This window comes from Schistocerca gregaria, chromosome 1, assembly GCF_023897955.1.
Source record: "Schistocerca gregaria isolate iqSchGreg1 chromosome 1, iqSchGreg1.2, whole genome shotgun sequence".
NCBI classification, from domain to species: Eukaryota; Metazoa; Arthropoda; class Insecta; order Orthoptera; family Acrididae; genus Schistocerca; species Schistocerca gregaria.
The window spans coordinates 645,713,323-645,740,587 of record NC_064920.1 but is presented as its reverse complement, the minus strand read 5'-3'; the positions used below and the strand labels follow the sequence as shown (position 1 = coordinate 645,740,587).

Sequence of the window (27,265 nt, the reverse complement as noted above, 5' to 3'; positions counted from 1 at the left end):
TAGTTATCGACGTCTTTGAAGTGTGCACTATGCTCGTTACTGGCTGATACTTTCATTACGTTCCTAGACGTAATATTCCATACTGCAGATGATGATGGAAGGTGACGATGGCACTTGTGGCAAATCATCTACAGCTCCCTTAAATGGCTTAACATGCCCCATGTGGATAATCGAAGTTTTCATCGGCATCTGCATCTTAAAAAAAAAAAAAACCGTTAACCGGCGATGGAGTTTTCACCACTCGGTACAGTCCGTGGTCTCCGGTCAGGAATTCTTTCATTTTGCTCTTAGGTGTGTGTGCACGCGGTACCAAAACCCTAGCAGTTTCCACGCAAGTTGTCCAGTCTGCATGGGACACTCTAAAGCTTTCGTCATCCTAGTGAAGATGTTCTTGTCGTTGTTATCAGTCCTGAGACTGGTTTGATGCAGCTCTCCATGCTACTCTATCCTGTGCAAGCTTCTTCATCTCCCAGTACTTACTGGAACCTACATCCTTCTGAATCTGCTTAGTGTATTCATCTCTTGGTCTCCCTCTACGATTTTTACCCTCCACGCTGCCCTCCAATGCTAAATTTGTGATCCCTTGATGCCTCAGAACATGTCCTACCAACCGGCCCCTTCTTCTTGTCAAGTTGTGCCACACACTCCTCTTCTCCCCAATTCTATTCAATACCTCCTCATTACTTACGTGATCCACCCATCTAATCTTCAGCATTCTTCTTTAGCACCACATTTCGAAAGATATGAGCTGAAAATGGGGAAATCCATTGAGATAAGCGACTCTGACAAAGGGGCAGATTATTATTAATCGGAGCTTGTAAAAGAGTCAAATGTTCATGTTCTACTGTTGTCTGCATTTGTGGAAAGAGGTAGGAGGACAGTTATCTACCACTAGGTGCCAAATGGTTGGATTTCCACGACTCTTCACAGAACGTGGGGTTCGGAGGCTTGCCTGCTCTGTAAAGTAGAATAGATGGTAATTTTTCGCATCTCTGCCGAAAGAGCGCGATGCTGGTGCACGCACAAGTGTTTCGGAGCATGCTGTTCATCGTGTAGTGTTCAAGAAGCAGCTCTGCACAGCAGACCACCCAACCGTACGTGTTCACGTGTTGACCAAACAACATCGTCAATTACGATTGCAGTGGGCACAGGACCATCGAGATTCGCTTGTGGATCAATGGAAACGTGTCGGCTCTTCGAATGAATCACATTTTTGCTACACTAGATCGATGGTCACCTCCACAAATGCCGTCATCGAGGCGAACGGCGGCTCAAACCGTGTAGCGCGCCATGGGCACACGCTGGTGGGAGCAGTATTGCCCTATTGCATGGGGCCTTTGGTAGTAATCGAACACAGGCTGTCAGCTGCGTTCCACCTGCGTCCTTTCATGTTTGATGCCTTCCCGACAGCGATGTCATTTTTCAGTAGTGTAATTGTCCGTGTCTCGGAGCCAGAACAGTGCTACAGTGGTTTGAAGAGAATTATAGTGAACTCACGTTGATGTCTCGGCGACCAACTTCGTCTCATGTAAATCCTGTTGGACGTCATCACCACGTACACAAATCAGCAGTCCCTTATTTACGCGAATTACAGGACCTGTGCGTAGACGTCTAATGCCATATACTTCCACAAAAAAAACTACCAACAAACTGTTGGATCCCTGATACGCAGAATCAGTGATGTAATTCGTTCCAAAGATGGACAAGCAACCTATTAAGCAGGTGGTCATAATGTTTTGGCTGATCAGTGTGTTACCTCATAAGGCGAAAGGTCAGTAGTTGCGTGGACTTTGGGATTGTACGTTGTCTTAAGCTTGCAGACGTAAAGCAACCGATACAAATATTTTATCATCGCAATTAGTACTATTTTGGGGCGCAACGCTACAGTAGCACGAGAGGTACAGAAGCACGAGATGAAATGTTCAGACAACGTTGATCCTGCAGCCAGTCAATTCAGTCTCCGTCCTTTGAAATTTTAATACGGGATCGTTGACAGTTCAATCTCTCTTCACACTGCGTACAAATATAGTTAAATTTTAATCATCTTTAAAAATATTAACTCTCACCATCGCTCATCACAACACCACAGCCCCACTCCTGCCCTTAAATGTTTTCACCTTTTTCAACACTGAATTTACACAGTCAGTATTTTGTCTCTGGACATTGCACTCAAGTTACATAATACATACATGTACAAAAATCTCACATATATAAAATTTATTAATATTCAGATGATGCACCAACTGTTCGAAATTTCCCGTTTCAAACTTCTAGGACATGTGGAGGGAGTGAATACATATTTTGGATAGGTACCCATGTCCGTAAACGTCATCCAGCGATGCTACAGAGCGTCGAAGTTCAGGTGCCGGAGTCTGTAAGTGTATGTATATACAGGATGATTCCGTGATAATGTTACAAAATTTCTAGAATGATGCAGTTATCGAAAGTTACAAGCGTAAACCGCTCTGATATCTCTGACAATTAAATGCATGTACTGGTACCGTTGTTGATAACATTGTAGGATAGGTAACTTTCAAAGGTGGTAGTGTGGGCCAAAAAAAAAGAAGAAATATCCAGTAAACGTGGGTCCTAAAATGCATACCTCACGAGCTATGAACACTAGTTCATCTTCGCTACTGTGAATCACATGTCCCCTGTTGAGCAAAAGCTCATGGCTCTTTAGGCGTGCGGTTTGGGGCCCATGTTTACTAGACATTATTTCCTTGTTTTGGCCATACTGCCACGTCTGAAAGTTGCCTAGCCTACAACATTTGCAACAACACTACCATTACATGAGTTCCACCGTCAAAGGCATCAGAACGGTTTCCGGTACAGGGACCCTTACGTCAGATCGATACATTTCTCCATCATCCTAGAAATTCGTATCATCATCGCAGAATCACCGCGTATTTGCGTATATTTACAGGCGCTGGATACAGAATGGAATGGAATCAAGAAGGTGCACACATTACCAGGTGCAGATATTAATAGTGACCACAACTTACTTATGGCAGAAATAGAATTAAGAATGAAAAAACTGAAGAAGGCGACCATGGTGAAGAAGTGGGATTTAGAGAAGATAAGATGCAACAAAGAACAAATTACAGAAATGCTGTCTCGGGAGTTTCTAAACACATTACGAGACAAAGAACCACCCGATAATGCCAACGAGTACTGAAATATGCTGAAAGAAGGAATCATTAAAGCAGGACAGCAAAATATAGGATATGTAAAAGGGAAAAGGTCAGAAAAAAACCGTGGGTCAGACAAGAAATGATTTCCAAGATGGAGGAGTGAAGAAAATTGAAAAACAAGAACACTGAAGATGCTAGAAAGATATACCGAAGGTTAAACAATGAACTGCGAAGAGAAACAGAGGAAGCTAGGAAAAAATGGCTTAAAGAGGAATGTGATGAAATTGAAGATCTGGACAGGAAGGGAAGATACGACTTACTATACAACAGAGTGAAGACTATGACACGGGAAAAAAACAGAGCAGGAAGTGCTACTATGGAAATTTTGAGTAAAGACGAAGAGGTAGTGTACAAAGATCGTGACGATGTCCTCCAGAGATGGGAAGAATATCTAGAAGAGCTATATGACACAAATAGCAAACCAGAAACTCTGGAAATTGAATCACACAACAGTGTAAGTGACGACGAGAAAGGACCAACCATCATAATGGAAGAAGTAAAGTCTGCCATAGCTGCAATGAAAAATGGCAAAGCGGTAGGTACAGATACAATACCGGGAGAAATACAAAAATGCTTGAACCAAGATGGAATAAGAGAAATATTGAGGTTATGTAATAAAATATATGACAGTGGTGAATGGCCTGAGGACTCCCTGACAACAGTAATGATTCCATTACCGAAAAAACAAGGAACCAAGAAATGCAGCGAGCACAGGACAATTAGCCTCATTTCACATGCAGCCAAAGTGATGTTAAGAATTATTAGTAAAAGACTTGAGAAAGTAATGGAGAAGAATCTTGGCGAGGAGCAGTTTGGCTTTAGATGGAATGCGAGCACCAGAGATGCAATAGGGCTCCTACTAATCTTGGGAGAAAGGTTTATTGAAAAAGGAAGAGACCTATATATGTGCTTCATCGATCTAGAAAAGCCATTTGACAGTGTGGTTTGGGACAATCTGGCGACTATAATGAGGGAATGGAAAACCAGAAGACTTCTAAACTCATTATATCTTAATCAAAAAGTTTCAGTTAAAGTGAGAGGAGAAAGTACAAACTGGATCAGACTACGAAAAGGAGTAAGACAAGGATGCTGTCTATCACGTACTCTTTTCAACCTCTACTTGGAAAATATAATTGACCAATGCTCATTAGATGACAAAGGAGTAGAAATTGGAGGAAGAAGAGTAGGGTGTATGAGGTTTGCTGATGACATGATCCTTCTAGCCACAGGGGGAAAAGAATTTGGTGGACACCATTGAAACTAACGGAAAAAAGTATGGAATGAAAATTAACACAAATAAAACAAAAGTATCTACACTAGGAGGAAATAAGGAAACAAAAGTTATGCTCAATGGAGAAATACTAGAACAGGTGCAAAATTTTAAGTATCTTGGAAGCAGGATAGACACCGACTGGAAGTGCACCACAGAAATTAAAACAAGGGTAGCAATGGCAAAAGAGGCGTTTTATAAGAAAAGGAGAATATACTGCAGCAGTCTGGACAGAGAACTCAGAAAGAGACTCATAAAATGTCTGGCATGGAGTGTTCTTCTATATGGCGCTGAAACATTGACTATGAGGAAAAAAGACAGAGAAAGGCTGGAGGCTTTGGAGATCTGGACCTGGCGGAAGATGGAAAGAATAAGTTGGATGGACAGAGTAAAAGATGAAGAGGTACTGACAAGAGTGGGAGAGAAAAGACAGCTACTAGATGTAATAAAGAGAAGAAAAAGAAATTGAATTGCGCGTATATTAAGAAAGAACGACGGACTGATAAAAACAGTTCTAGAAGGTTATGTAGATGGGAAAAGGAAGCGATTCCAGATACTGGATGACAAGATGGACAGTACAACATACAGCAGCCTTAAGAAGGAAGCAATGGATCGGAGAAAATGGAGAGGTAAAGGACCTGCTAATATAGCAGATAACTGATGATGATGATGATGATGATGACAGGCGCTGGTGCCTATGACTTTGACGCTCTGTAGTGTTGTTGGGTGACGTTTCCGGACGTCGGACATGGGTTCCAATTCAAAATATTATGTACTCACTCCCCTCTACAAGCCCTAGAAATAAAGGGAATTTCCGGACGCACTATATAAAAATTAATGTAAAATGACTGTGAAAAATAATAATAATGACGCGAAGAAAAGCTGGCTCTCAGAGTGAGACTCTTCCGATTGTTGCGTGAACGAGTTGGACGTTGGCGCAGGCGGAGACAGGTGCGCCTGGGCGGGCGCCCTCTGGTGGCGGCGCTGCTGTGCTACGGCTGGGGGTCGCCGCTGGTGTTCCTGTGCGCCGCGCTGGTGGCGCACCACGCGCCGCCGCACCACCACCTGCTGGCGCCCGGCTTCGGCGAGCGCCGCTGCTGGTTCACCACGCAGCACCAGTCCTGGTCCTACTTCTTCGGCCCGGTGGCTGTGCTGCTCGCCGTCAACATGGTGCTCTTCCTGTGGGCTGCCGTCGTGCTCTGCAGGACGGAGCCGTCCACGGCCACTTCGCGGCCGCACAGGACGCTGCGCTACAGGTACTTGCGGCCACAGCCCTAACACTTTCCGTCTCCTTCTCGTCTTAAGCCTATTTTAGTTTACACGATCGACTTCCTAGCCTCAAACAATCGTACAGCAGCTCCGCTGCTCCTGTACTGAGATTCGCCTCTAACGAGAGGGCGTTTTTGTTTACACGTCAGCCCAAAAATTATGTGCGTCGTGGGAGTTACCTGCTTTTCATTTTGTCATCGAAATGCTGAAAGCGAGGTTATGAGAGACCATCCTTCTTACAAAATGTCTCAATACATTAACATAATTTAGGAACTAGTCATTATGATAGAGTTTATTTATAACCAAAACAACATTCATAGTGTACATTCTTGGCAAAGGTCATGTGGTAAATTCACCACACTGCTGAGAAATAGGAGAAGCGTCCTCCAAACATTTCAGTATATCGACACTTATTTCCTCGAGATAACATATACAAGGGTTGGCACTTTAACAGTGCAATCCCGCCTCCGGCCATCCTGATTTAGGTTTTCCGTGATTTCCCTAAATCGCTCCAGGCAAATGCCGGGATGGTTCCTTCGAAAGGGGACTGCCGAGTTCCTTCCCCCTCCTTCCCTAATCCGATGAGACCGATGACCTCGCAGTTTGGTTTCTTCCCCCAAACAACTCAACCTAACCACTTTAATAGTGGCAACTATTTATTTACAGCTCGTACAAAATATTTAAGTGTTTCAAAGTTTTACTGACCCTCAAAGTAGTCACTAGTATTGTGTATAGCCCCTTGCCAGCGATGTGGAAGTCGTAGGATACTCTTAGCAGTACCAGTTGTGTTTCCAGTTCGAGCGGCGCGGTCTATTGTCGACGAATTTGTAGCGGTTCTGAAGCGAACGACCTGAAGTGTTTCCTTCAGTTCAGAAATCGAGTTGAACTCACGAAGGCTTAAGTCAGGCGAGTGCAGTAAGTGGTATAGCACTTATCAGCCCCATCAGTCAAACAAATCAGTAACAGCTTGCACTGTACGTGCTTGAGCATTGTCCTGCAAAATGATGGTAAAGTCCTGCAGAAAGTGTCATCACTTCTGTTTGTAAGCTGGTCGCAGGTTGTGTTCCAAAAATGAACAGCACTGCTAAGAGTATCCTACTACTTACACATCGCTGGCAACGGGCCATACACAATGCTGGTGACTACTTTGAAGGTCAATAAAACTTTGAAACACGTATCTGTTTTGTACGCGCTGTAAATAAATCGTTGCCACTATTAAAGTTCCAATCCTCCTACACAGAAACACACACAGTAATTATAAGCTTGTAAAAAGCGAAGATTTGCTTTATCCCAAGTACCTTATCTTCCTAATTGCCAAATAAGATCAAAAAATAATTTTGTCATTCAGTATATCTGGAAAAGCTCTAACAAAAAAGTTAATTTACGTGCGTTCTTATTCATTTATGCATAGTGTATGCTTTTTCATTGTCTATGTATTCTAAAGTCCAAACATCTATTCGCTTTCAGATATTTGGTCTTCATTTTGGGAGAACAGCAGCAACAAAAATATTAAATCATCGTGTGAACTCCGTAATGTGTCACGGGAGAAAAGACAATAGTACAATAAAGATTAAGAAGACACAGAAGTACCAACTCCACTTCATTAATATGAGTGAGCACACCACTGTGTTAGACGCAGTCTTCTGTTTATGAACATGTGCAGTGTGCAGCACACACACATTTTTAGAATTCTGCACTCGGCGTAAATCAGTTCACCGTCGACGTCACTGACAGACTTGTGACCTGATTGGCAGTTGAATTTATACATACAAGCGATGTGCTCTCGCCACGAGCCGGAAATTCGCTTTTGTAAATTGAGCCTTAAGCAGACTTCGAGAGGAAACTAGCAGGCGTAGAAATGGATTTCCGTTTTATGTGGAACAGCTAAGAAACAAAAATACCAGGTATTTCAAAAGGAATATCGAGCTTTTAAGGCATTGTAGCATTCAACTTAAAAGTATAAATAATACATCGAATGAAAGAGTAACTCAAACAGTTCGTTTTAAGAGTATTCAATGTCAGCACCATTCATCACACAGTATGTATCAAGTCAATAGGCGAGTTCTTCCAGATCCTTGATCAGTGCATCTTTAGTAATTGTTGCAACAACTTCAATCCTCTTTTTATGTTGGGTAGATTAGCTGGTAGCGGAAATATGTACACATGATGCTTTATGAACCTCTAAAGGTAAAAACGCATGGCGTCAGGTAGGTTGAACGTGGAACCAATGAGAAACAAGCTCTATCATTCAGCATCTTGCGGCCAATTCAGTGGTCGTGTACAACATCGTTCAACCAATCACGTACTGGTTTATGCCAGTGATGGGGCGCACCATCTCGCTGCAAAATAATCTGTGGTTCAGATTCTTCCAGTTGAGGAAAGAGCCATAGTTCCACCGTTTCAAGAAGCACCAGTTGCAGTTGCTTCAAAATAAAACAAAGGCTCATAAACTTCCCACCACGATATGGCACAAAAAACATTCAGTTGCGGCGAGTCTCGCTATCTGTTCACATTAAAACTTAGATGAAATGTCTATTCATCACTGAAAACAACGTGATTCAAAAAATCTTCGACGTGAAGCAACATTTTGTTTGCAAAGTAGGGACAGAAACTATTGTCTGTAGGCTTTAGAGCTTGTAAGAACTGCAAACGATAAGGACATGTTTGTAAGTGTCTTCTTAAGTCTCTATACAGATGTCATTCTTTGAAAAATAAATGTTCTGTTAGAGTAGATGACATCTCTAACAAGTTACTAAAACAATGTGGGGCAATTACAGCTGATGTTTTGAGTCACATATGTAATGCATCACTGACTAAGGGTATTTTGCCAGACAGATTAAAATATGCCATTGTCAGGCCTCTCTACAAAAAGAGGGAAACCACAGATGTCAAAAATTACCGGCGTGTATCCTTGCTTACTGCATTTTAAAATTTTTTTCTGAGAAAGTACTGTACTCAAGAGTGGTTAGCCATCTCAACAGGAATGGGATACTTAGTAAATCACAGTTCGGATTTCAGAAATGCTGTTCCACTGAGACTGCAATATAAAATTTCACTTTCCATATAATAGAGTCTTTAAATAGTAAATTCTCACCACTAGGAATATTATGTAACTTATCCAAAGCATTTGATTGTGTAACCCATGACATTATGTCAGAGAAATTACAATTCTGTGATATAAATGGAACAGCATATAAGTTGTTTAAGTCATATCTACAGAATAGGAAGCAAAAAGTCTCTTTATATGCTTAAAGTAATTCAAAGGAGTTTGCCACTTCATCTAACTGGGGAGAAATTACATTAGGTGTTCCACAAGGTTCGATAATGGGTCGCCTCCTGTTCTTGATATATGTGAATGACCTCCCTTCTTATGTGAAACAAGATGCTGAACTGACACTGTTTGCTGCTGATGCAAGCATAATTATTAATCCAGTAAAAGAAAGTCCGATAGAAAATGATACAAATAAGGTCTTTGGAAAAGTCATTAATTGGTTTTCTGCGAATGGGCTTGCTCTGAACTTTGAAAAAACACAGTACATCCAATTTTCTCTTGCAAAAAGTATAATTCTTTCAATAAACATAAGGCATCAGTAGAACATCAGAGCATACTAAGTTTTTGGGTGTACATATAGATGAGAATATTAATTGGAAAAGTCATTTTGGATCTCCTAAAGCGATTAGGTTCAGCAACTTTTGCAATCAGAATAATTGCCAATTTTGAGGATGTAGAAATTAGTAAGCTAACATACTTTGCATACTTCCACTCTCTGATGTCATACGTTATAATATTCTGGGGCAACTTAACACGTAGGCAAAAGGTATTCACTGCTCAAAAGAAAATAGTTAGAATAATGTGTGGGGTTCATAGTCGCACATCTTGTAGGCATCTGTTTAAAAGGTTAGGAATTCTTAAAACTGCTTCTCAGTACATTTACTGAGCAATGAATTTTTTTCTCAACAACATGAACCAGTTTAAAATCAACAGCGACATTCATGATTACAATACCAGAAAAAGGAAAGACTTACACTATCCTTTACTTAACCTATCTTTGGCACAGAAAAGGGTAAAATATGCTGCTATAAAACTTTTTGATAAATTACCAGATGAATTAAAATGTCTGACAGATAGCAGTAATAGTTACAAAAACAAATTGAAATTGTACCTCCTTGACAACTCCTTCTATACCATAGATTAATTCTTGAGTATGAGTAAATAAATCTGGAGATAAATTATATGCATTTTATGCCATTTAAGGGAATGGGATAGATAAAAGAAATATTTAGGTATAAGGCTATAATGCAAAAAAAACTTGTTTCCTGTGCACATTTCTTGTGCATTTGACACGTTTCAAATCATAACGGTTTTTCTGTGCTATTGATCAATGGAACTAAAACTAACTAACTAACTAACTAATTGCTAATTCACGACTATCTTTTCGAAAATGATTTCTTGGGGCTACACACGAAACACTCTCTCACTCGTTTAACATGTTCTCGAGTCAGTCTTAGATGTCCCACGCTCTTCCCTTTGCAAAGACAGGCAGTGTCCTCAAACTAATGATATCATCCACGGATGTTATTACTTGCAGGATTACAATGACATTTACTTGGAATGCACGTTGCACTGTTACCAACATATGCATTCCTTGCAAACACCAAAACACCAAAGGATTTTGTTCACTAGTCTCTATCTTTGCTACTAGCACTTTCTAACGGAAACAGTGAATGCATAGGCGCACAGGTGTACAAACAAAATTGTGTTGCTCTTTGATTTGAGGTATTATTTATAATTGTAAGTTGGATCATTGGATGTATAAAAAAGCTACAAAGTCTTAAAACCCCAATATTAATTTTGAAACATGTAATGTGGAGGGGCAGGAGGTAGGGGGGGAGCGTGGGGGGGGGGGGGTCGTATACCATACATCAGATATAAATGGAAGTTTGCATCAGTTTTTGGTAAGAACAAAAAAGCAGAATCAAATAAAAGAAATCAAAGTGATGTGAATTTTTTCACAATATAAACACCAACAGCACAATCTGTCATGGAACTGCATCTTGGTGGTAACGTTTATGTATTTTTTGTCATTTTGTACAGTAGTATAAACACATCACTTCTAAATAGGTAACAAATTTGTGTGTCTTAATGATATACAAACTTCATCATCCTGTACAATGAAACAATCATCTATTGCTCCAGTAAAAAACACATTCATCATTAAGGATTTGTTCTCCCCACTTACCTCCACAGTCACTGTTTTACGTACAAAAACGTGAAATTAATTTCACCAACCTGGAAATTTACCAACAGTTAAAAGAATAGTGCCTTGTCAAACGTTATCCCTTTCGCAGATGTTTGGTGAATGGCAACATATTCAATCCTCAAAACTAAAACACGTCTTCTGTCACTTTCTATGCTGCTTCAGGTCTCGTCTGTAAACACAGCGATTCTCCATCGATCTACAGTCTAACTACACTATGTCCGGTTCAATGCAAACAATCCGATGAGATGAGCAGTAAGCGCTGCAAGCATGACTGGCTATCTCACATGATACCTTCCTGGAGTAATTTACCCAGCAGACTCGTACACTCACCCTTCCGATTGCATCAGTGAAGCCAGATCGTAGTTGGAATGGTGTAATTCTCCTATTTCTGAAAAAGTTACAGTCGCTCAAGTATAGGCTTCCACCATCTTTGGCTGTGCCTTCTGTATATTGAACTTTTGTTTTTCATAGTTTGTGTCCATAAGTTCTGACCAGAAGTCAACCAACCCGGACAGTTCTGTTTGAGTATGACCTACTCGTAATTTCCAGTGGCACTCTGAAGCAATTCACCCAGTGAAAATGCATCATTTGATCACTCTATTCGGAAATACGCACTTGTCGACTTTGATCCGATGACACAGACTGCAAAGCCTCTGCTTAACATGTGTTAGTTTAGTGATAATATACTCGAATTTCGTGTTAACAGATTGGTGTTTTATCAGGTTTTGTAAGTCTTCCTTAATTCACAGAAACCAATGAAGAAACAACCTCTAAAATAATGTCATGAAAGTTAATCACGTACCTGTTAGGCGCAGTTCACACTGAGGCGAAACAACACGTGAAATGATATACAATACGATACGCTATTCACGATATGACGCAGCAACATACCGCATCAACGGAGCGCATGGAAAAACAGTTGAAGTAACTTAACTGGATCACAGTGGGACGACAGCGATACGTCAACGGGATGTAAGTTCTCCCTATGCTTCCACTAATGTTTATTATTGTACATTCCGGCGAGTCGGTGCGGAAACTTGTAAACAGAAAGCTTTCCGACAAATCGCGTAATAAATTCCGCCGCAAAGCGGCGCTGTGATTAAGATACGGAACAAAAGTTACTAAAATATGGCCTCTGATTGGCCGTAAGAATAAGTGAGAACGTACATTCGCGACAAAATGAGACCCCCCCACAAAAATCCTATGTTTCTCAAATATTTATACAGGTTAGTTGCGTGTCCGTATGTGATACTCGCGAACGTACACTTCGTTCAGAGGCACGCACGGCCTGTCCCTTGTGGCCTATGTAAAGAAAAGCTGAGAAAAAGTACATTTATTTTATCGTTAAAGAAATAGACTGGATCGGACTTACTGAAAGTAAAATAGTTAAAAGTGCCTGGTCGCGGCTTACCATGATCTAAGAACAAAATTAGATATGGTGGCCACAAAAGGAAGTAGATAAGTGCATTCACGTACCTCTGTTATTATGCAGCGTTGTATTGAAGATCGGCGCTCAATCTTATTCAGATTTTGAAAAGAAAATTTCCAAGAAATAACTTCACGGGATTCCAAGGTTGTGGATTCGTTGGACCGCTACTGAAAAACAGTGTGGATACGTTTTTATACGGTAATTATTCAGCATATTACACACAACACATTATCATACGTTCTTACAATTCGACACACAGATAACGAAAGACGTCTCTTTGTCGAGGAAAAAAAAACTGAAGATTATGCGGTTCTTTTTTTTTCCACGCTATCCCTTCCTACAGCTTACATACATCTTTGAAAATAAATCTGTTTGAACACTATTATAATATTTACAGAAGTGAGAAAAGACAATAAATAAGAATAAAAAATGAATATTTAATTAGTTCTTCAGGGAAAAAATATTATATTATGTAAGGAAATCTTACGTTGAACTAACACGTTCCACATCATCGTATTCATGATCTACGGAAGAAGCATTAATCTAATGTTAACTCAATCGTATCGCCCGGCGCAATACAGTGCTGATCGCTGCACGCAACTTGTATCGTACAATACACTCCGAAGGAAATTTCAAGCCATCTTAAGTACCTCAAAAAATTATTTTTACATACGTGAAGAAAAGCTGCAGCCGTCTCCGTAGTTATTTTCTCGGTAAAACTGTAATTTTTGGAGTAAAAATTGAAATACGTCGCATATGTTCACTACACAGTCTTTCAAATTGTTTTGAGGAAACTATTCACTTAAAAAAATGATTTTTCTTCCTCTTAGTCTGACACCACAGCTTAATAAGGAATTTGATTTCATATCCTTATTGCCCACAGTTATTGATACTTGCAAATAAGTAAATCACCGCGAAATGTAGTCGCTGGCCAGTTCACGATTGGTGTCATAAATCTCTGCGTACGCAGTTTAGCTACTATATCAAAACTGACTTTAAGGGTGGAAGGACAGCGATGTGTGTTTCCATTCTTGGGAAAATTCGGAGTTATATTGTAGGTTGCAGAGTTGGTAGCTTTGTGACACACGCGGCTACGTTGCCACGTGCTATGCAGAATGCAGAGCTGTATCATGTTTCTCTTTTTCTTAAGCTGCTGATACAAGACAAAGCTGGAAATGAAAAACTTACTGAAATGGAAAGACTCCAGAGTCATCGGCTGATGATGCTGACTAGATGATGTTTTTCAGTCCATGCTCCTCGATTTCGGGAAACTTCGTGACAGGCCTAAAAGAGATCTGAAGGTTACTTCTGAATGAGTGACCGGATGAAGCCGAGGATATGTCGGCCTCTTCCATTTCTTCAAAAACATTGGCCATGCCTACGAAAAGCTCGCCACACTATCGATAGTGACTACCTCAAGCGGAATCATTTGCTACCTAGCGAAACTGGACAGTTGTAGAAATAATATTCTAGGTTTATTCATTTGTAACACAATTAATACCGTACCATTCTATGTTATCTTACAATAAATAAAACAAAGAGGAAAAATCAGGTTTTTACCGAGTAACTTCCTCAAAATCGAGTACACGGTGAGGAACACACAGAAGTCCTAACAGTGATTTCTAATTTTGTTACTCGAGAATTAGAAGTTTTACTGAGAAAACAACTACATAGACGGATGTAGCTTTGCTTCACCTATATAAAACAATTTTTTCGTGAAGCATATCAAATGGCTTGAAATTTCCCTTGCCGTGTGTAACACGACACAAGTTGCATGAACCACGAAGTGTCCAGTACTCCGTGTTTCCCGTAGCCATACGATCGAGCGACGTGTCAGAGTCGTATCACAGTCGTCCCAGTGTGGAACAGTTAATTTGCTTCCACTGATTAGGATGGCTTCTATGTCGTATTGACGAGTTGCAACGCATGTCGTATCCTCTCAGTGTGAACTGCACGTAACACCAAACAAACTTTTAATTTGTCATTATTAACGTGCAAAATCAATATCAAGTATAGCTTTTCCTTTTTATATTTTTTACCGAGAATATTTCCCATTACGATATCAAATGAAAGGACTGTGGTGTGCTCTTTTTTGCAGAGTGTATAGACATTTATTTATCTATCTTCCATGTTAAATAAGTCAGTTTATTTGATGATAGATTTATTATGTTATTCGGACGAAGGAAAAAATGTATATTGATTACATTTATAGCCTATAACAATTACACATGAGTATTGGACTTTAAAGCAATATTGAGTGGAAGGATTAGGTGTGCCGACTGTGGGAATGAAATCAAATTATAGGCCTATTATAATTGTTTGTATTTCCATAACATTTCGTATTCTGGACTGTGGTTACACTGATTGCAGCTATCCCTTTCATTACATACTGAAATAATTTCCTTTACAAGATTTTTGTTGTTGTGGTTTTGAGTCTGAAGATTGGTTTGACACTGCTGTCCACCCTGTTCTATCCTGTGCAAGTCTCCTCATTTCCAGATAACTATTGCAACCCACATCCATTTGAACATGCTTACTGTACACATTTCTTGGTCTCCCTCTACAAATTTTACCCCCTACATTTCTCTACAATATTAAACTGATGATTTCTTGATTCAGAATGTGTCCTAACAAACGATCCCTTCTTTTAGTCAAGTTGTACCTGCAGTTTCTTTTCTCCCCAATTCTGTTCAGTGCTTCCTCATTAGTTATACAATCTATCCATCTACTGTTCAACATTCTTACATAGCATCTCGTTACTAAGGCTTCTATTCTCTTCTTGTCTGAACTGCATGTCATCCACATTTCACCTTCTGTACAGGCCTAAACATTAAATACCTTCAGAAAAGATATCCGAACACTTAAATTTATATTTCATCTTAATAAATTTCACTTCTTCATAAACTCTTTCCTTGCCATTGCCAATCTATGTTTTATATTCTCTTTACTTCGGTCATCATCAGTTATTTTACTACTTTTCGTGTCCCACTTCTTAATCTGATTCCTTCAGCAACACCTGATAGAATTTGACTGGATTACATTAAACTCCTCCCAAACAGGCCATGAAGGCCCAACAGCACCAAACGGCCGCCATGTCATCCTCAGCCCATAGGCGTCACTGGATGTGGGTATGGAGGGTCATGTGGTCAGCACACCGCAGTCTGTCGTATGTCAGTTTCCGAGACCGGAGTCGCTACTTCTCAATCAAGTAGCTCCTCAGTTTGCCTCACAAGGGCTGAGTGCACCCCACTTACCAACAGCACTCGGCAGACTGGATGGATACCCATCCAAGTGCTAGCCCATCGCGACAGCACTTAACTTCGGTGATCTGACTGGAATCGATGTTACCACTGTGGCAAGGCCATGGGCTTATTACATTATCCTTGTTTTACTTTTTTTAATGTTAATTCTGTATCCTTCTCTCAAGAGACTACTTTTTATGTTCAACTGCTCTTCCAAATCATTTGTTATTCTGACTGAATTACAATGTCATTGGGAAACTTCAAAGTTTTTATTTCTTCTCCCCTAACTTTAATTCCTTCACCTTTTTCTTTCATTTCGTTCACTGCTTGCTCAGTGTATAGATTGAATAACACCGAGAATAGGTTACAACGCTGTCTTCCTTCTCGACCACTGAATCCCTTTCATATCCTTCAGTTTTTATAACTGCTGTTTACTTTCTGTACAAGTTCTGTATAACTCTTTGCTCCCCTTATTATACCCCTGCTACTGTCATCATTTCAGAGAGTGTATTCCAGCAAACATTGATAAAAGCTTTCTCTTAAGACTACAAATAGTATAAACATAGGTTCAGCTTTCTTTAAACTATCATCAGGGTAGGTCATAGGGTTAGTATTGCCTCACAAATTCCTACATTTCTCCGGAACACAGACTGATCTTCCCCAAGGTCGGCTTCAACTAGCTTTTTCATTCGTCTGCAAATAATTCATATCAGTATTTTTGCAAGCATGATGTATCAAATTGATAGTTAATATTATTGACACCTGTCAGCAGCTGCTTTCTTAGATTTACTTCTTCTTTAAGTTTGTGCAGCACTAACAGGAGATAATTCTCTTTAATGTGTTTATGGATGAATCCAGTACTCCTGGATGGTGCAGCACCAGTGGTGGCCAGTTGCTGGAATAGCAGATTTGGAGGAGACGTACACCTGTTTGTCACATATTAGAAACATTCCAAAGACTGAGCCAGCACAGAATTTGTCAACACATGTGGCTTCCTATTTTTAATATTGTAATGATCTACAAAGTGCTATTAGGTTGTCTCAGTTCCCTCACATAAACCACCTCATTCCTGTTTCTTTAAAGAATTAAACTCTTATATACAAAACAGCTTCAAATGTTTGAGTTCTGTATTTTATGTGAAGAATGTATGGAGAGAAAGTTCAGAAAAGCATTATTGACAGTCAGTAAGTACTCTCGTTATGAAACATTGAATGAGTATAGTCGGTTATTTGTGCTCCATTTTAAGGAAAAGCTTGTTTGTCACGCATCTCAGTATTTGACATCATACCTCCTTAACTTGCATCATACAGTGATTTTGCAAGTACATTCACTGATATATGTAGAAATTGTCTGTAAAATGTATTGTGAAGTCAGTTGTAAAGAAGGAATAAATTAAAATGTCATACCTGATGCTGAAGTTCTAATGCATGAACATCAAAAATATAGTAAGTGGTAATCCTTTTTTTTCTATTATTAATCTGTGGGAGATGTCAGTGGGGAAAAGAATGGGCTGGTGTCATGTGTAAAGGTTGTTGGAAGTTGCTAAGTACTCTCATTCTCAGATCTATATGAATATTGTCTGGGTAATTTGCACCCCGTGATTAACACTGTTTCAAGATGACAAACAGAGCCTGTATGTGCAATTACCTGTCTTGCCATGTTAAACCTTTAGCATAAGATTATAACTCTTAATTAGTAGATTATGACTGCTTTTTGAATAATATGAAACACTGAAATCAAATTTAGATAGGCAATCTGCAACTAAGACTGTGTGACAATGCACCCAGTTTGCCATTTATTCATATGGATGTGAGGAGGGCACTTATGCTCGGGTAATGTACAAAACTCATAAATGTATCACTTTCACAATTTTATTCAAGTCTGATCTGTGTGAACTGAAAACACTTTTTGTGACAAAGTAGAAATTGATATTTGTTGAGCATACAGGTGTTATAGATTTTTTTGTGCAATTAGTGGGAATGTACGTTGGCAAAAAACCAGCGACAGCAGTGTGTCTTTGATTTTTCAGGGTAACTGTGATGGAATATGCAGTGACAAAGTAATCTCAGTACTTTTATTTTATTTTTGTTTGGAATTTTGACAAGCTGGGCTCAGGGGAGTAGGCATTTTGGTTGCATAAAAAATGAACAAGGTATCTTAGTAAAACCTATGTACTTGACTAAAATACATGAAAAAACAAATAACAAGTCACCATTTGTCTTCCAAAACATTAAAAATACTCCATAACCCCCCCCCCCCCCCCCACACACACACACACACACACTCCTCCTCCTCCTCCTCCTCCTCCTCCTCCTCCTCCCCCCCCCCCCCTCCCCCCCTGCAAATTATCATATGGGTGACCTTAGTTTCTACTAAAATCATTAATCACTGTTATTGGAGTTAACACACAGACATACTGATTTCTCATAACTAATTCTCACAACTGCTAAAAGACAAGCCTGAATATTTGAAGTCATTATTTGTTGAACTCTCTTCAATTTAATAATGGCGAAATGCTAAATTATATGATTTCAGCTACTAGTTTACCACAATTACTGTACTGTTCCCAAAAAAGAACTTCCTGCTGAAACAGTGCAACACAGTCAGATTTTTTTCATAGATTTACGTTTCATGTTGTTCTTTACGTATATAAAAAGGGAGACTCAAATTACATTGCAAACACTGGCAAAATTATATTTAAAAAGTAATAATAGTCTGAATTGCATGACTTGTACTGACTGCTTACAGAAAATTGCCTTATTTAAGTTATTACAGTAGTGTTGCAAGTCCTAAAAGCTTCACAGAAATAAAGAAGAAATAATTCGATGATAATAGCTCTTTGAGCTGCCATGGCCTAAGCTTAATACAGCTGCTGTACCATTTTGAATGTTACACCTGTTGCAGATGCCAGCTGTACACAAAGCTGTCACTCATCATGGGTGTCACATGGCTGTTGGAGGTCATATCATTTGCCACTGGGACTGATGGATTCACATGGTATGTTTCCTTAACATCTGCTGTTGTCTTCAGATTCTAATAGTTCTGCTAATGTTCTTACATGCATTGTTTATTATTTGGACCAGTTGAGATATCAAATCAAAATATGACTACCTGATGTCCTTTTACTGGCACCAAAACACATTCCACTGAATTTGTTCCTAATTTCACAAAAGTAGGAGATATGTGTCTCCTCTCTGTCTGCTGCATCAGTTCCAGTACAAAAGTAAAAGAAAACAAGGATTTTCATGGAGTACCATGCTTTATTTATATTCATACAATGTAAACATGGAACTAGCAGATGGATTAAAGGGTCTACATCAAAATTTAGTTAGATTCATAATCCATCGATCATTTTGCATGATAAATCATAATGAAGAGCAATGAGTCATTTTACATTCACTTCACAAATTAATTTGTAAGTATGTTACATCCTGAACATTTCAAAGACTTTTTTTTAATATACAGATGTGAGTTAGTAAATTCCTATCTACCACTTTTACACATTAAAATAACAGAAATTCTTCTACAGAATAGGAGGAGTTGCCAAAAAGAAAGTTCTTCAGATTGTTTTCAAATTTTGCTTTGCTGCCTGTCAGACATTTTATATCACTGGGCGAGTGATTAATTTTTTTTGCAGCATTGTCACCCGTCTGTATAGGATTATTTACAATAAACTTGATGAGGAATAAATATACTGCAAACCAGTAGTCACAAAACCCAACTCCTCAAACAGATGTCGACAAGATAATCATGGGCGAGCGCCACATATTATTCTTAGAGCACGTTTTTGAGCAATGAAGACCTTCCTTAAAGATGAATTACCACAGAATAGTACTCCATATGACATTATTGAATGAAAATATGCAAAATAAATCCACTTAAAGATATCTCGCTCCACGAGATTACCAATGATTCTGACTGCAAATGTGACTGAACTGAGTTTTTAGGAGTTTCAGAATATGCTTTCTTGAGTTTAAGTTCTCATCACTATTGACACCTCAGCATTCTAAAGTTTCCATCCGATTTATTATTTCCTTACCAAGTCATACACTTATCACCGATTTGGTACCCCTAGGTGTGCAGAACTGACAATGTTGTGTTGAGGGTAAGACCATTCACAGAAAACCAGTCAATGATACTTTTAGGATTTCTTTTGTTTTTGAATATATGTTTAGATTGATTACAATACTAGCAAAAACTGCAAACAGAACTAATTTTGCTTGCTGTATATTATACAGAAGATCATTTACATATTGAGGAACAATAATGGATCTAAGCTTGAGCCTTTGGGTACCCCAAGTCCAGAAGTACATCGAATTGTTTGAATTACTAAGTACAACTTTCTGCATTCTTTTGGTTAGATATGATGTTGTCCACTGATTGGCTGTACCATCAGCACCATAAAACTTAAATTTTTCTAGGAGAATACTGTGATTCTCGCAGTCAAATGCCTTAGACAATTCACAGAAAATACAAACTGGTACTATTTTGTTACTTAATGCTTGTAAAATTTGGGGAGTGAACCTCTAATGGTATTCTCAGTAGAGCAACTCTTCTGAAATCCAAACTGTGATTTGGTGAGTTTATTATTTGCTGAGCATATTACTGCTGCTAAGATGAGAAACGAGGGTGAGTCAAATGAAAACCTTAAATTTGTAATAACAAATCGAAATTTCACGTCGTTATCCTGTAAGTTGGTAAGCATGCTACAAACACTGTGCTGAATGACCTGTAGGTGGTAGCATAGTGCAGATGCACACATACCATCCCATTATCAGTATAAAGATGGCCGCCCCACTTGTGACTTGCACCAGGGAAGAACAGCATTCTATTATTCAGTTTTGCACAGTGAAGGTGTGAAACCTACTGAAATTCATTGACAAATGAAGGTTCAGTACGGTGATGCATGTTTGTCACAGTAGCAAGTCTATGAAAGAAGTAGGAAGTTCGCAAATGGTGTGACTTTACTGGAAGATGCTCCTCATCCAGGCCAAGCACAACAAGTTGTGACTCCACAGACCATTGCAGCAGTTGAAGCCATAGTGAAGAAAACCCACTGAATGACATTGCAGCATGTTTACGGATTGGTCATGGGTCAGCATACCACATTGTGTATGATGAGCTCCAGTTTCACAAAGTGTCTAAAAGATGGGTGCCCCGGCAGCTGACTCCTGAAATGAGAGAACGATGTATTAATGCTTGTGAAGAACTTCTTTGGTGCTTTGAACGAGAAGGTGATGGCTTCATTGCAAGAATCGTTACTGGGGACAAAACCTGGGTTCAGTTCCACCAACTGCAAACAAAGAGAGCGAGCAAGGAATGCCGCCATTCCTCATCACCAAAACCAAAGAAGTTTCGAACAGAACCATCAGCAGGGAAGGTTATGCTGACTCTCTTTTGGGATGAAAAAGGCATCATTTTGGAGCATTACATGCCTAGAGGGACCAATGTCACCAGTGCATCACACAAAGATCTCCTAAAAAATTATCTGTGGCCTGCAATCAAATCAAAGTGACGTGGATTGCTGTGAGCAGGTGTCCTTTTGCCACATGACAATGCAAGTTTCCACACTGCCCATACAACAGTTGCAACAATCACAGACCTGCATTTTGAGTATCTTTCTCATCCACCATACTCACCAGACCTTGCCCTCAAGTGATTTCCATGTGTTTGGACCACTCAAAGACGCAATGTCAGAAAAGGAGTTCCGTTCTGATGAAGAGGTATGCCACGCGGTGCATGAGTGGTTGCGCGAACTACCAAAAGAATTTTTTTCTAAAGGAATTTATGCACTTTGTAAGCGCTGGAGGACTTGCCTTGAGTGTGAGGGAGATTATATTGAAAAATGATACAGCTTTGTACAACTTTTGCACAATAAATAATATTTTTTTTAAAAAAATGAGGTTTTCGTTTGACTCACCCTCATACTGTTCTGGACTAGATTACCTTCTCAAAAATTTTGGAAAATGATGTCAGCAGTGAAACAGGACAGTAGCTACTGATATATCTCTTATCACATTTCTTAAAGAGAGGTTTAACAATGGCATATTTCAGTCTCTCCGGAAAAGTGCTTTTAGTTCCTCATGTATTAAATATTTGAAATAAGACCAAGCTTACTATATGGAAGCAAGTCTTTAATGCTCCATTAGAAACACCAGAAAGCTTTTATTTTTGAGAGTATGTATAATTTTCTAAATTTAACATAAAGAAAGTGATGATACTCTCATATGATTAAATATTGTGAGAGTTTCTTTTTCAATATAAAGCTTTGATTTTTCCCCTGAACTGTTTGTCCCCATGCTTTCTACGGCACTTAAGAAATAATTATTAAATATATTTGCTACCTGTGACACATAATTTATAGCCCTTCCATTCAGTTCAATAGTAATTTTTTTCTGGTGTAGTACTTGTTGTGTGTCTTGTTTCATTACATTCTGTATAGCCTTATGTCTGTTGTCAAAATAACTGATTTCTGACTTGTGTGCATCTTTCTTAATTTTTTGAGTAGTTTCTGCAGTGTGTAACTACTGCAGAATCTCTAGTTGTTCTTACCAACAGATGCACTTCCCTTTTCCTTTCACAAGATACTTTAATCCCTCTAGTGATTCACGGTTTTTTACATGGCTGTTTTAACGTCCGCTCTGGTTAGCTTATGGAAAAGCTACTTTCAAATAATGATACAAATTTATAATGGAACAGATTAAATTTTATGTTATCATTTGGTTCAATGAGTACAAGCCCTCATTCCTCTGAAGAAGAACACCAAGTACTCTTGGTGGGACACCGACTGTTAGAATGCACTCGTCACTAGGAAAGTTGCATATCAGACCAAACTCGCTTAGAGAACCCACACAGATTATCACATGCATCCGGACATTAGAAAAGCTGCTAGATGACTGGAAATGCACACTGATTAATCCATTACATAAAAAAGGCAACCACACAGATGTAAACAATTACAGGGCCATTTCCCTGCTACGAGTCACATACAATACTTTCAGCATGCCTAGTCAGAAGGACACATGACCAACTGGAACACAAGATGGGCAGTCTTCAATTTGAAGACAATGCTGAAAATCAAAGCCATCAGAAATACACCAGTCATGTGCACTTTCGTTAACTTTAAGAAAGCATATGACTCTGTTGACCTCCACTCATTGTTCAACATCCTATATGAACAAAGGTTGGACAACAAGACACTGCAACTGATCAAACAGACACTGACAAACAAGACATCAAAAGTGAAATTTAGGGGGAAAATCTCTGAGCCCTTTGAGATGAGGACACATGTGCATCAAGGTGATGGTCTCTCACCACTCCTCTTCAACCTAGTGTTGGACAAAGTCATTAAGGTATGTAAGAAAGAGGAGAATTACAAGGATACTGGAAGCCAGTGGGACTAGGATGGCCCAAGGATGAACTGGAAATGGGCTGTTTAGCCTTCACGGACAACCTGACACTACTTGTAAACAACTAAATCACAGCAATAAGCCTGGTAGAAGTACTCAGAGCGGGCAGGAAAAGTAGGGCTACAGATTTCCTTCCAAAAAACAGAGTTCTTCTATATGAAATTCAGCATACTGAATTTAAACACAAAGTGTGGAAAGATCACCAGAATAAAGCATTTTAAATACCTAAGGGAAGTGCTCAAATCGACAGGAAAGGAGAAAATTATGCAAAACACCAGGTTACTGGAGATAGAGAGAGCCTTATACAAAACACAGAGTATCTACAACAAAAAGCGTCTGTCCACCTCCATCAAAATTCGTCATTTCAATATTGTAATCAAACTTGAGGTGCTACATGCCTGCAAGACACTGATGCTACACACCAAGGGCAACCTAGAGAAGATCCTCACAGAGGAAAAGAAAACTGTTGGACCAAAACTCACAGATGAAGGATACAGGCTTCACTACAGAGACACCACAGAGAAGTTGTCCAACCTTGCAGCGGACATCAGAAGAAGGCTACTAAAATTTTCACATCAGCCCACAGACAAAATTGTCTGTAGAGACAAAATACACAAGTGGGAAGTAATGTTAGAGCAGGCAGGACCTAAAGACCAAAGTGGTCCGAAGAAAGCAAAAGGGTGTTTAGTGAACAAATGAAAGAATACTGGAAGAACAAGTAGTCATTAATGCTTTGTGTGCTCTGATAAAGGCCTGTAATGTGTGTACTACTACTACTACTACTACTAAATAATAATAATAATAATAATAATAATAATAATAAATGTTAAAATATAAGAGTAGAAAACATAAAACATTAAAGGGCAATGTATTTATTAATAGAGGAAAACTGATGTTAAATGCCATGAACAACATACTGAGTACGCAGCAACAGCCGGCCAAGACACATGCAGAAACAGGGAAATAACCGATTTTGTGACTTTTATGAGCTCCTAACGAGGAAAGAATTTTATAATGTCATGTGTATGCCTTAATAGTTCAGTTTCTTGTGTTTCTGAGTGTTAATTTAATATCTAATAGCCACAGTTCCTGTGGTTTTTTTTTGTGTCGGAAAGTAAACCGATTTTGTGACATATTAAAAGTTCCTAATCAGGAGCAAATTATTTAGTTTCACCTAAGTGCTTTGGTAGTTGTTCTTGAATCTCTGTGTAATACTCTAATTTATTAGATACAGTTCCTATGTTTTTGTCAGTGCCTACAGTAGAATTCTGCAGTATGTGCCGATATTCCATTTATCTGGGTAGTTTAGTTTTCCACAATATTTAGTAAGGATAGGAACTGTGATCGTTGTGTGCGGGTGTGATCAGAGTTGGTAACACTTTGCTCCTAACTACAGGCTGTGATGGCTTTGGTTACACAGCTTGGGGCTGCAGTGGATGGGCCATGGGGAACCAACAAATGTCCAGCATGTCGGAGTTCTCCGATCGGTCCTCACTACTGTCCAGCTCAGTTACTGCTCGCACTGAGGTTGACCCCTCATCTGCGGTCAAGTGGGATGCTGTTCTGGTGCGGAGCAGGCAGCAAAAAACTTCCCAGGGGGCTGCACGTAAGGCCTATCCGGTTAGTCTGACAAACAGGTTCCAGGTGCTGTCTCTGCCTGACACTGTCACTGAGCCAGATGCTGTCACCTGTCCTGTTTGAGAGGAAACCTCTCAGCCTGCAAGATCCAGACAATCACAGAGGGTGAGACTGTTGACAGTTGGGAGCTCCAACATGCGGTGCGTTATGGGACCCCTTAGGGACATGACTGCAAGAAAACCAATGTGCACTCCAAGTACATACTGGGAGGAGACATTCCACATGTTGAATGGTCCTCCTTGATACCATGAAGAGCACAGGGTGCAGCCAACTGCATGTGGTGGCTCACACCGGTACCAATGATGTGTGTCACTTTGGATCGGAAGATATTCTTTTTGGTTTCAAGTCCCTAACAGAAGTGGTAAAGGCTGTCAGTCTTTCTTGCAAGATGAAAGGAGAGCTGATCATTTGCAGCACAGTCGACAGGACCGATTGTGAACCTCTGGCACAGAGCTGAGTAGAGGGTCTGACTCAGAGGCTCAGACGGTTCTACAACCGTGTAGCCTGCAGATTCTTTGACTTCTTGCACCAAAGGATGGTTGGGTTTTGGGCTCTGCTGAATAGTTCAGGAGCCCACTATACACAGGAGCTGGCTACATGGGTGGCAGGTACTATGTGAAGTGGGCAGTTATTTAGGTTAGAGATCCTGGGAAAACACAGAAAGGGGTTCAGTCACATAGGGTGCAGGCTGAACACAGAAAGAACATAGATAAAGGGACCATTGGTATAACAGTTGTAAATTGTCACAGTTGTGTTGGGAAAGCACCAGAGATTCAAGTGCTAATAGAAAGCACTGATGCTCAAATCTTTATATGCACTGCAAGTTGGCCAAATCCAGGTATAAACTCAGCTGAAATTTCTACAAAGAACCTAAGGTGTTCTGAAAGGATAGGCTGAACACAGTTGGTGGTGGCATGTTTGTTGCTGTTAGAAGTAGTTTATCCTGTCGTAAAAATTGAAATAGATAGTTCCTGTGAGTTAGTATGGGCAGACAACATTGTTGGCAACCAAAATAAAATAATAATTCGATCCTTTTACTGACTTCCCAATTCAGATGATACAATTGGTGAAAGATTCAAAGAAAACTTGAGTTTGATTTCAAACAAGAACCCGACTCATACGATTATAGTTGGAGGTGACTTTAACTTACCCTCGATATGTTGGCAAAAATACATGTTTAAGTCTGGAGGTAATGCACAAGATATCATCCAAAATTCTGCAAAATGCACTCTCTGAAAATTATTTCAAGCAGTTAATTAATGAGCCCACATGAATAGTAAACAGCTGTGAAAACACACTTGACCTCTCAACAACAAATAATCCTGAGTTAATAATGAGCATCAAAACAGGTGCAGTGATCAGTGAACACAAGATTGAATACTATAACCCCCAAATCCTCCAAAAATAAACGAAAAATATACCTATTCAAAAAAGCAGATAAAAATTCATTTGACACTCTCCTGAGAGACAATCTCCACTCTTTCCAAAATTAACAATATAAGTGTAGACCAGATGTGGCTTGAATTCAAAGAAATAGTATCGGCAGCCGTTGAGAAATTTATTCCAAAAAAATTAACAAATGATGGAACTGATCCTGCTTGGTACACACAACGGGTCAGAACACTGTTGCAGAAACAACAAAACAGATATGCCAAATTTAAACAGACGCAAAAATTTCCAAGATTGGCAATATTTTACAGAAGTTTGAAATTTAATGTGGACTTCAATGCAAGTTGCTTATAATAGTTTCCACAACAAAACTTTGTCTCAAAATCTGGCAGAAAATCCAGAGAGATTCTGGGCTTATGCAAAGTATGCTAGGGGAAAGACACAATCAATACTTCCTCTGCGTGATAGCAATGGAGATACTATCGAAGACAGTGCTGCCAAAGCAGAACTACTAAACACAGCCTTCTGAAATGCCGTCGCAAAAGAAGTAGTAGTAAATATTCCAGAATTCAAATCAAGAACAGCTGCCAACATGAGTAACGTAGAGGTAAATATCCTCGGAGTACCTAAATCACTTAATAAAAGCAAGTCTTCTGTCCAGACTGTATACAAATTAAGTTCCTTTCAGAGTATGCTGATGCGATTGCTCCATATTTAACAATCATATACAACAATTCACTCAACAAAACATCCAAACCCAAAGACTGGAAAGTTGCACAGGTCACACCAGTATTCAAGAAAGGTAGTAAAAGTAAACCACTAAATTATAGGCCCATATCATTTACGTCGATATGCAGCAGGATTTTTGGACACACATAGCATTCAAACATTATGCAGCAAGATTTTGGAACACACATTGTGTTCAAACACTATGAATTTCCTCAAAGAAAATGGTTTATTGACTCACAGTCAACATGGATTTAGAAAACATTGTTCCTGTGAAACACAGCTAGCTCTTTACTCGCCTGAAGTGTTGAGTGATATTGACAAGGGATTCCAGATTGATTCCTATTTCTGGATTTACAGAAGGCTTTTGACACTGTACCACACAAGTGGCTTGTAGTGAAATTGCGTGCTTATGGAATATTGTCGCAATTACATGAC

General features: G+C 39.4%; 1 protein-coding gene across 1 annotated transcript in view; it reads left to right on the top strand.

Moving 5' to 3' along the window:
* The window catches only part of LOC126361021 (G-protein coupled receptor Mth2-like), a 245,668-nt gene that overhangs the window by 209,988 nt on the left and 8,415 nt on the right, over positions 1 to 27,265 (top strand). The window contains exons 5-6 of the mRNA XM_050007759.1: positions 5,406 to 5,720; positions 18,570 to 18,662. Of these exons, the coding sequence (XP_049863716.1) occupies positions 5,406 to 5,720; positions 18,570 to 18,662 (408 nt within the window). The remainder of the gene's footprint in view (positions 1 to 5,405; positions 5,721 to 18,569; positions 18,663 to 27,265) is intronic.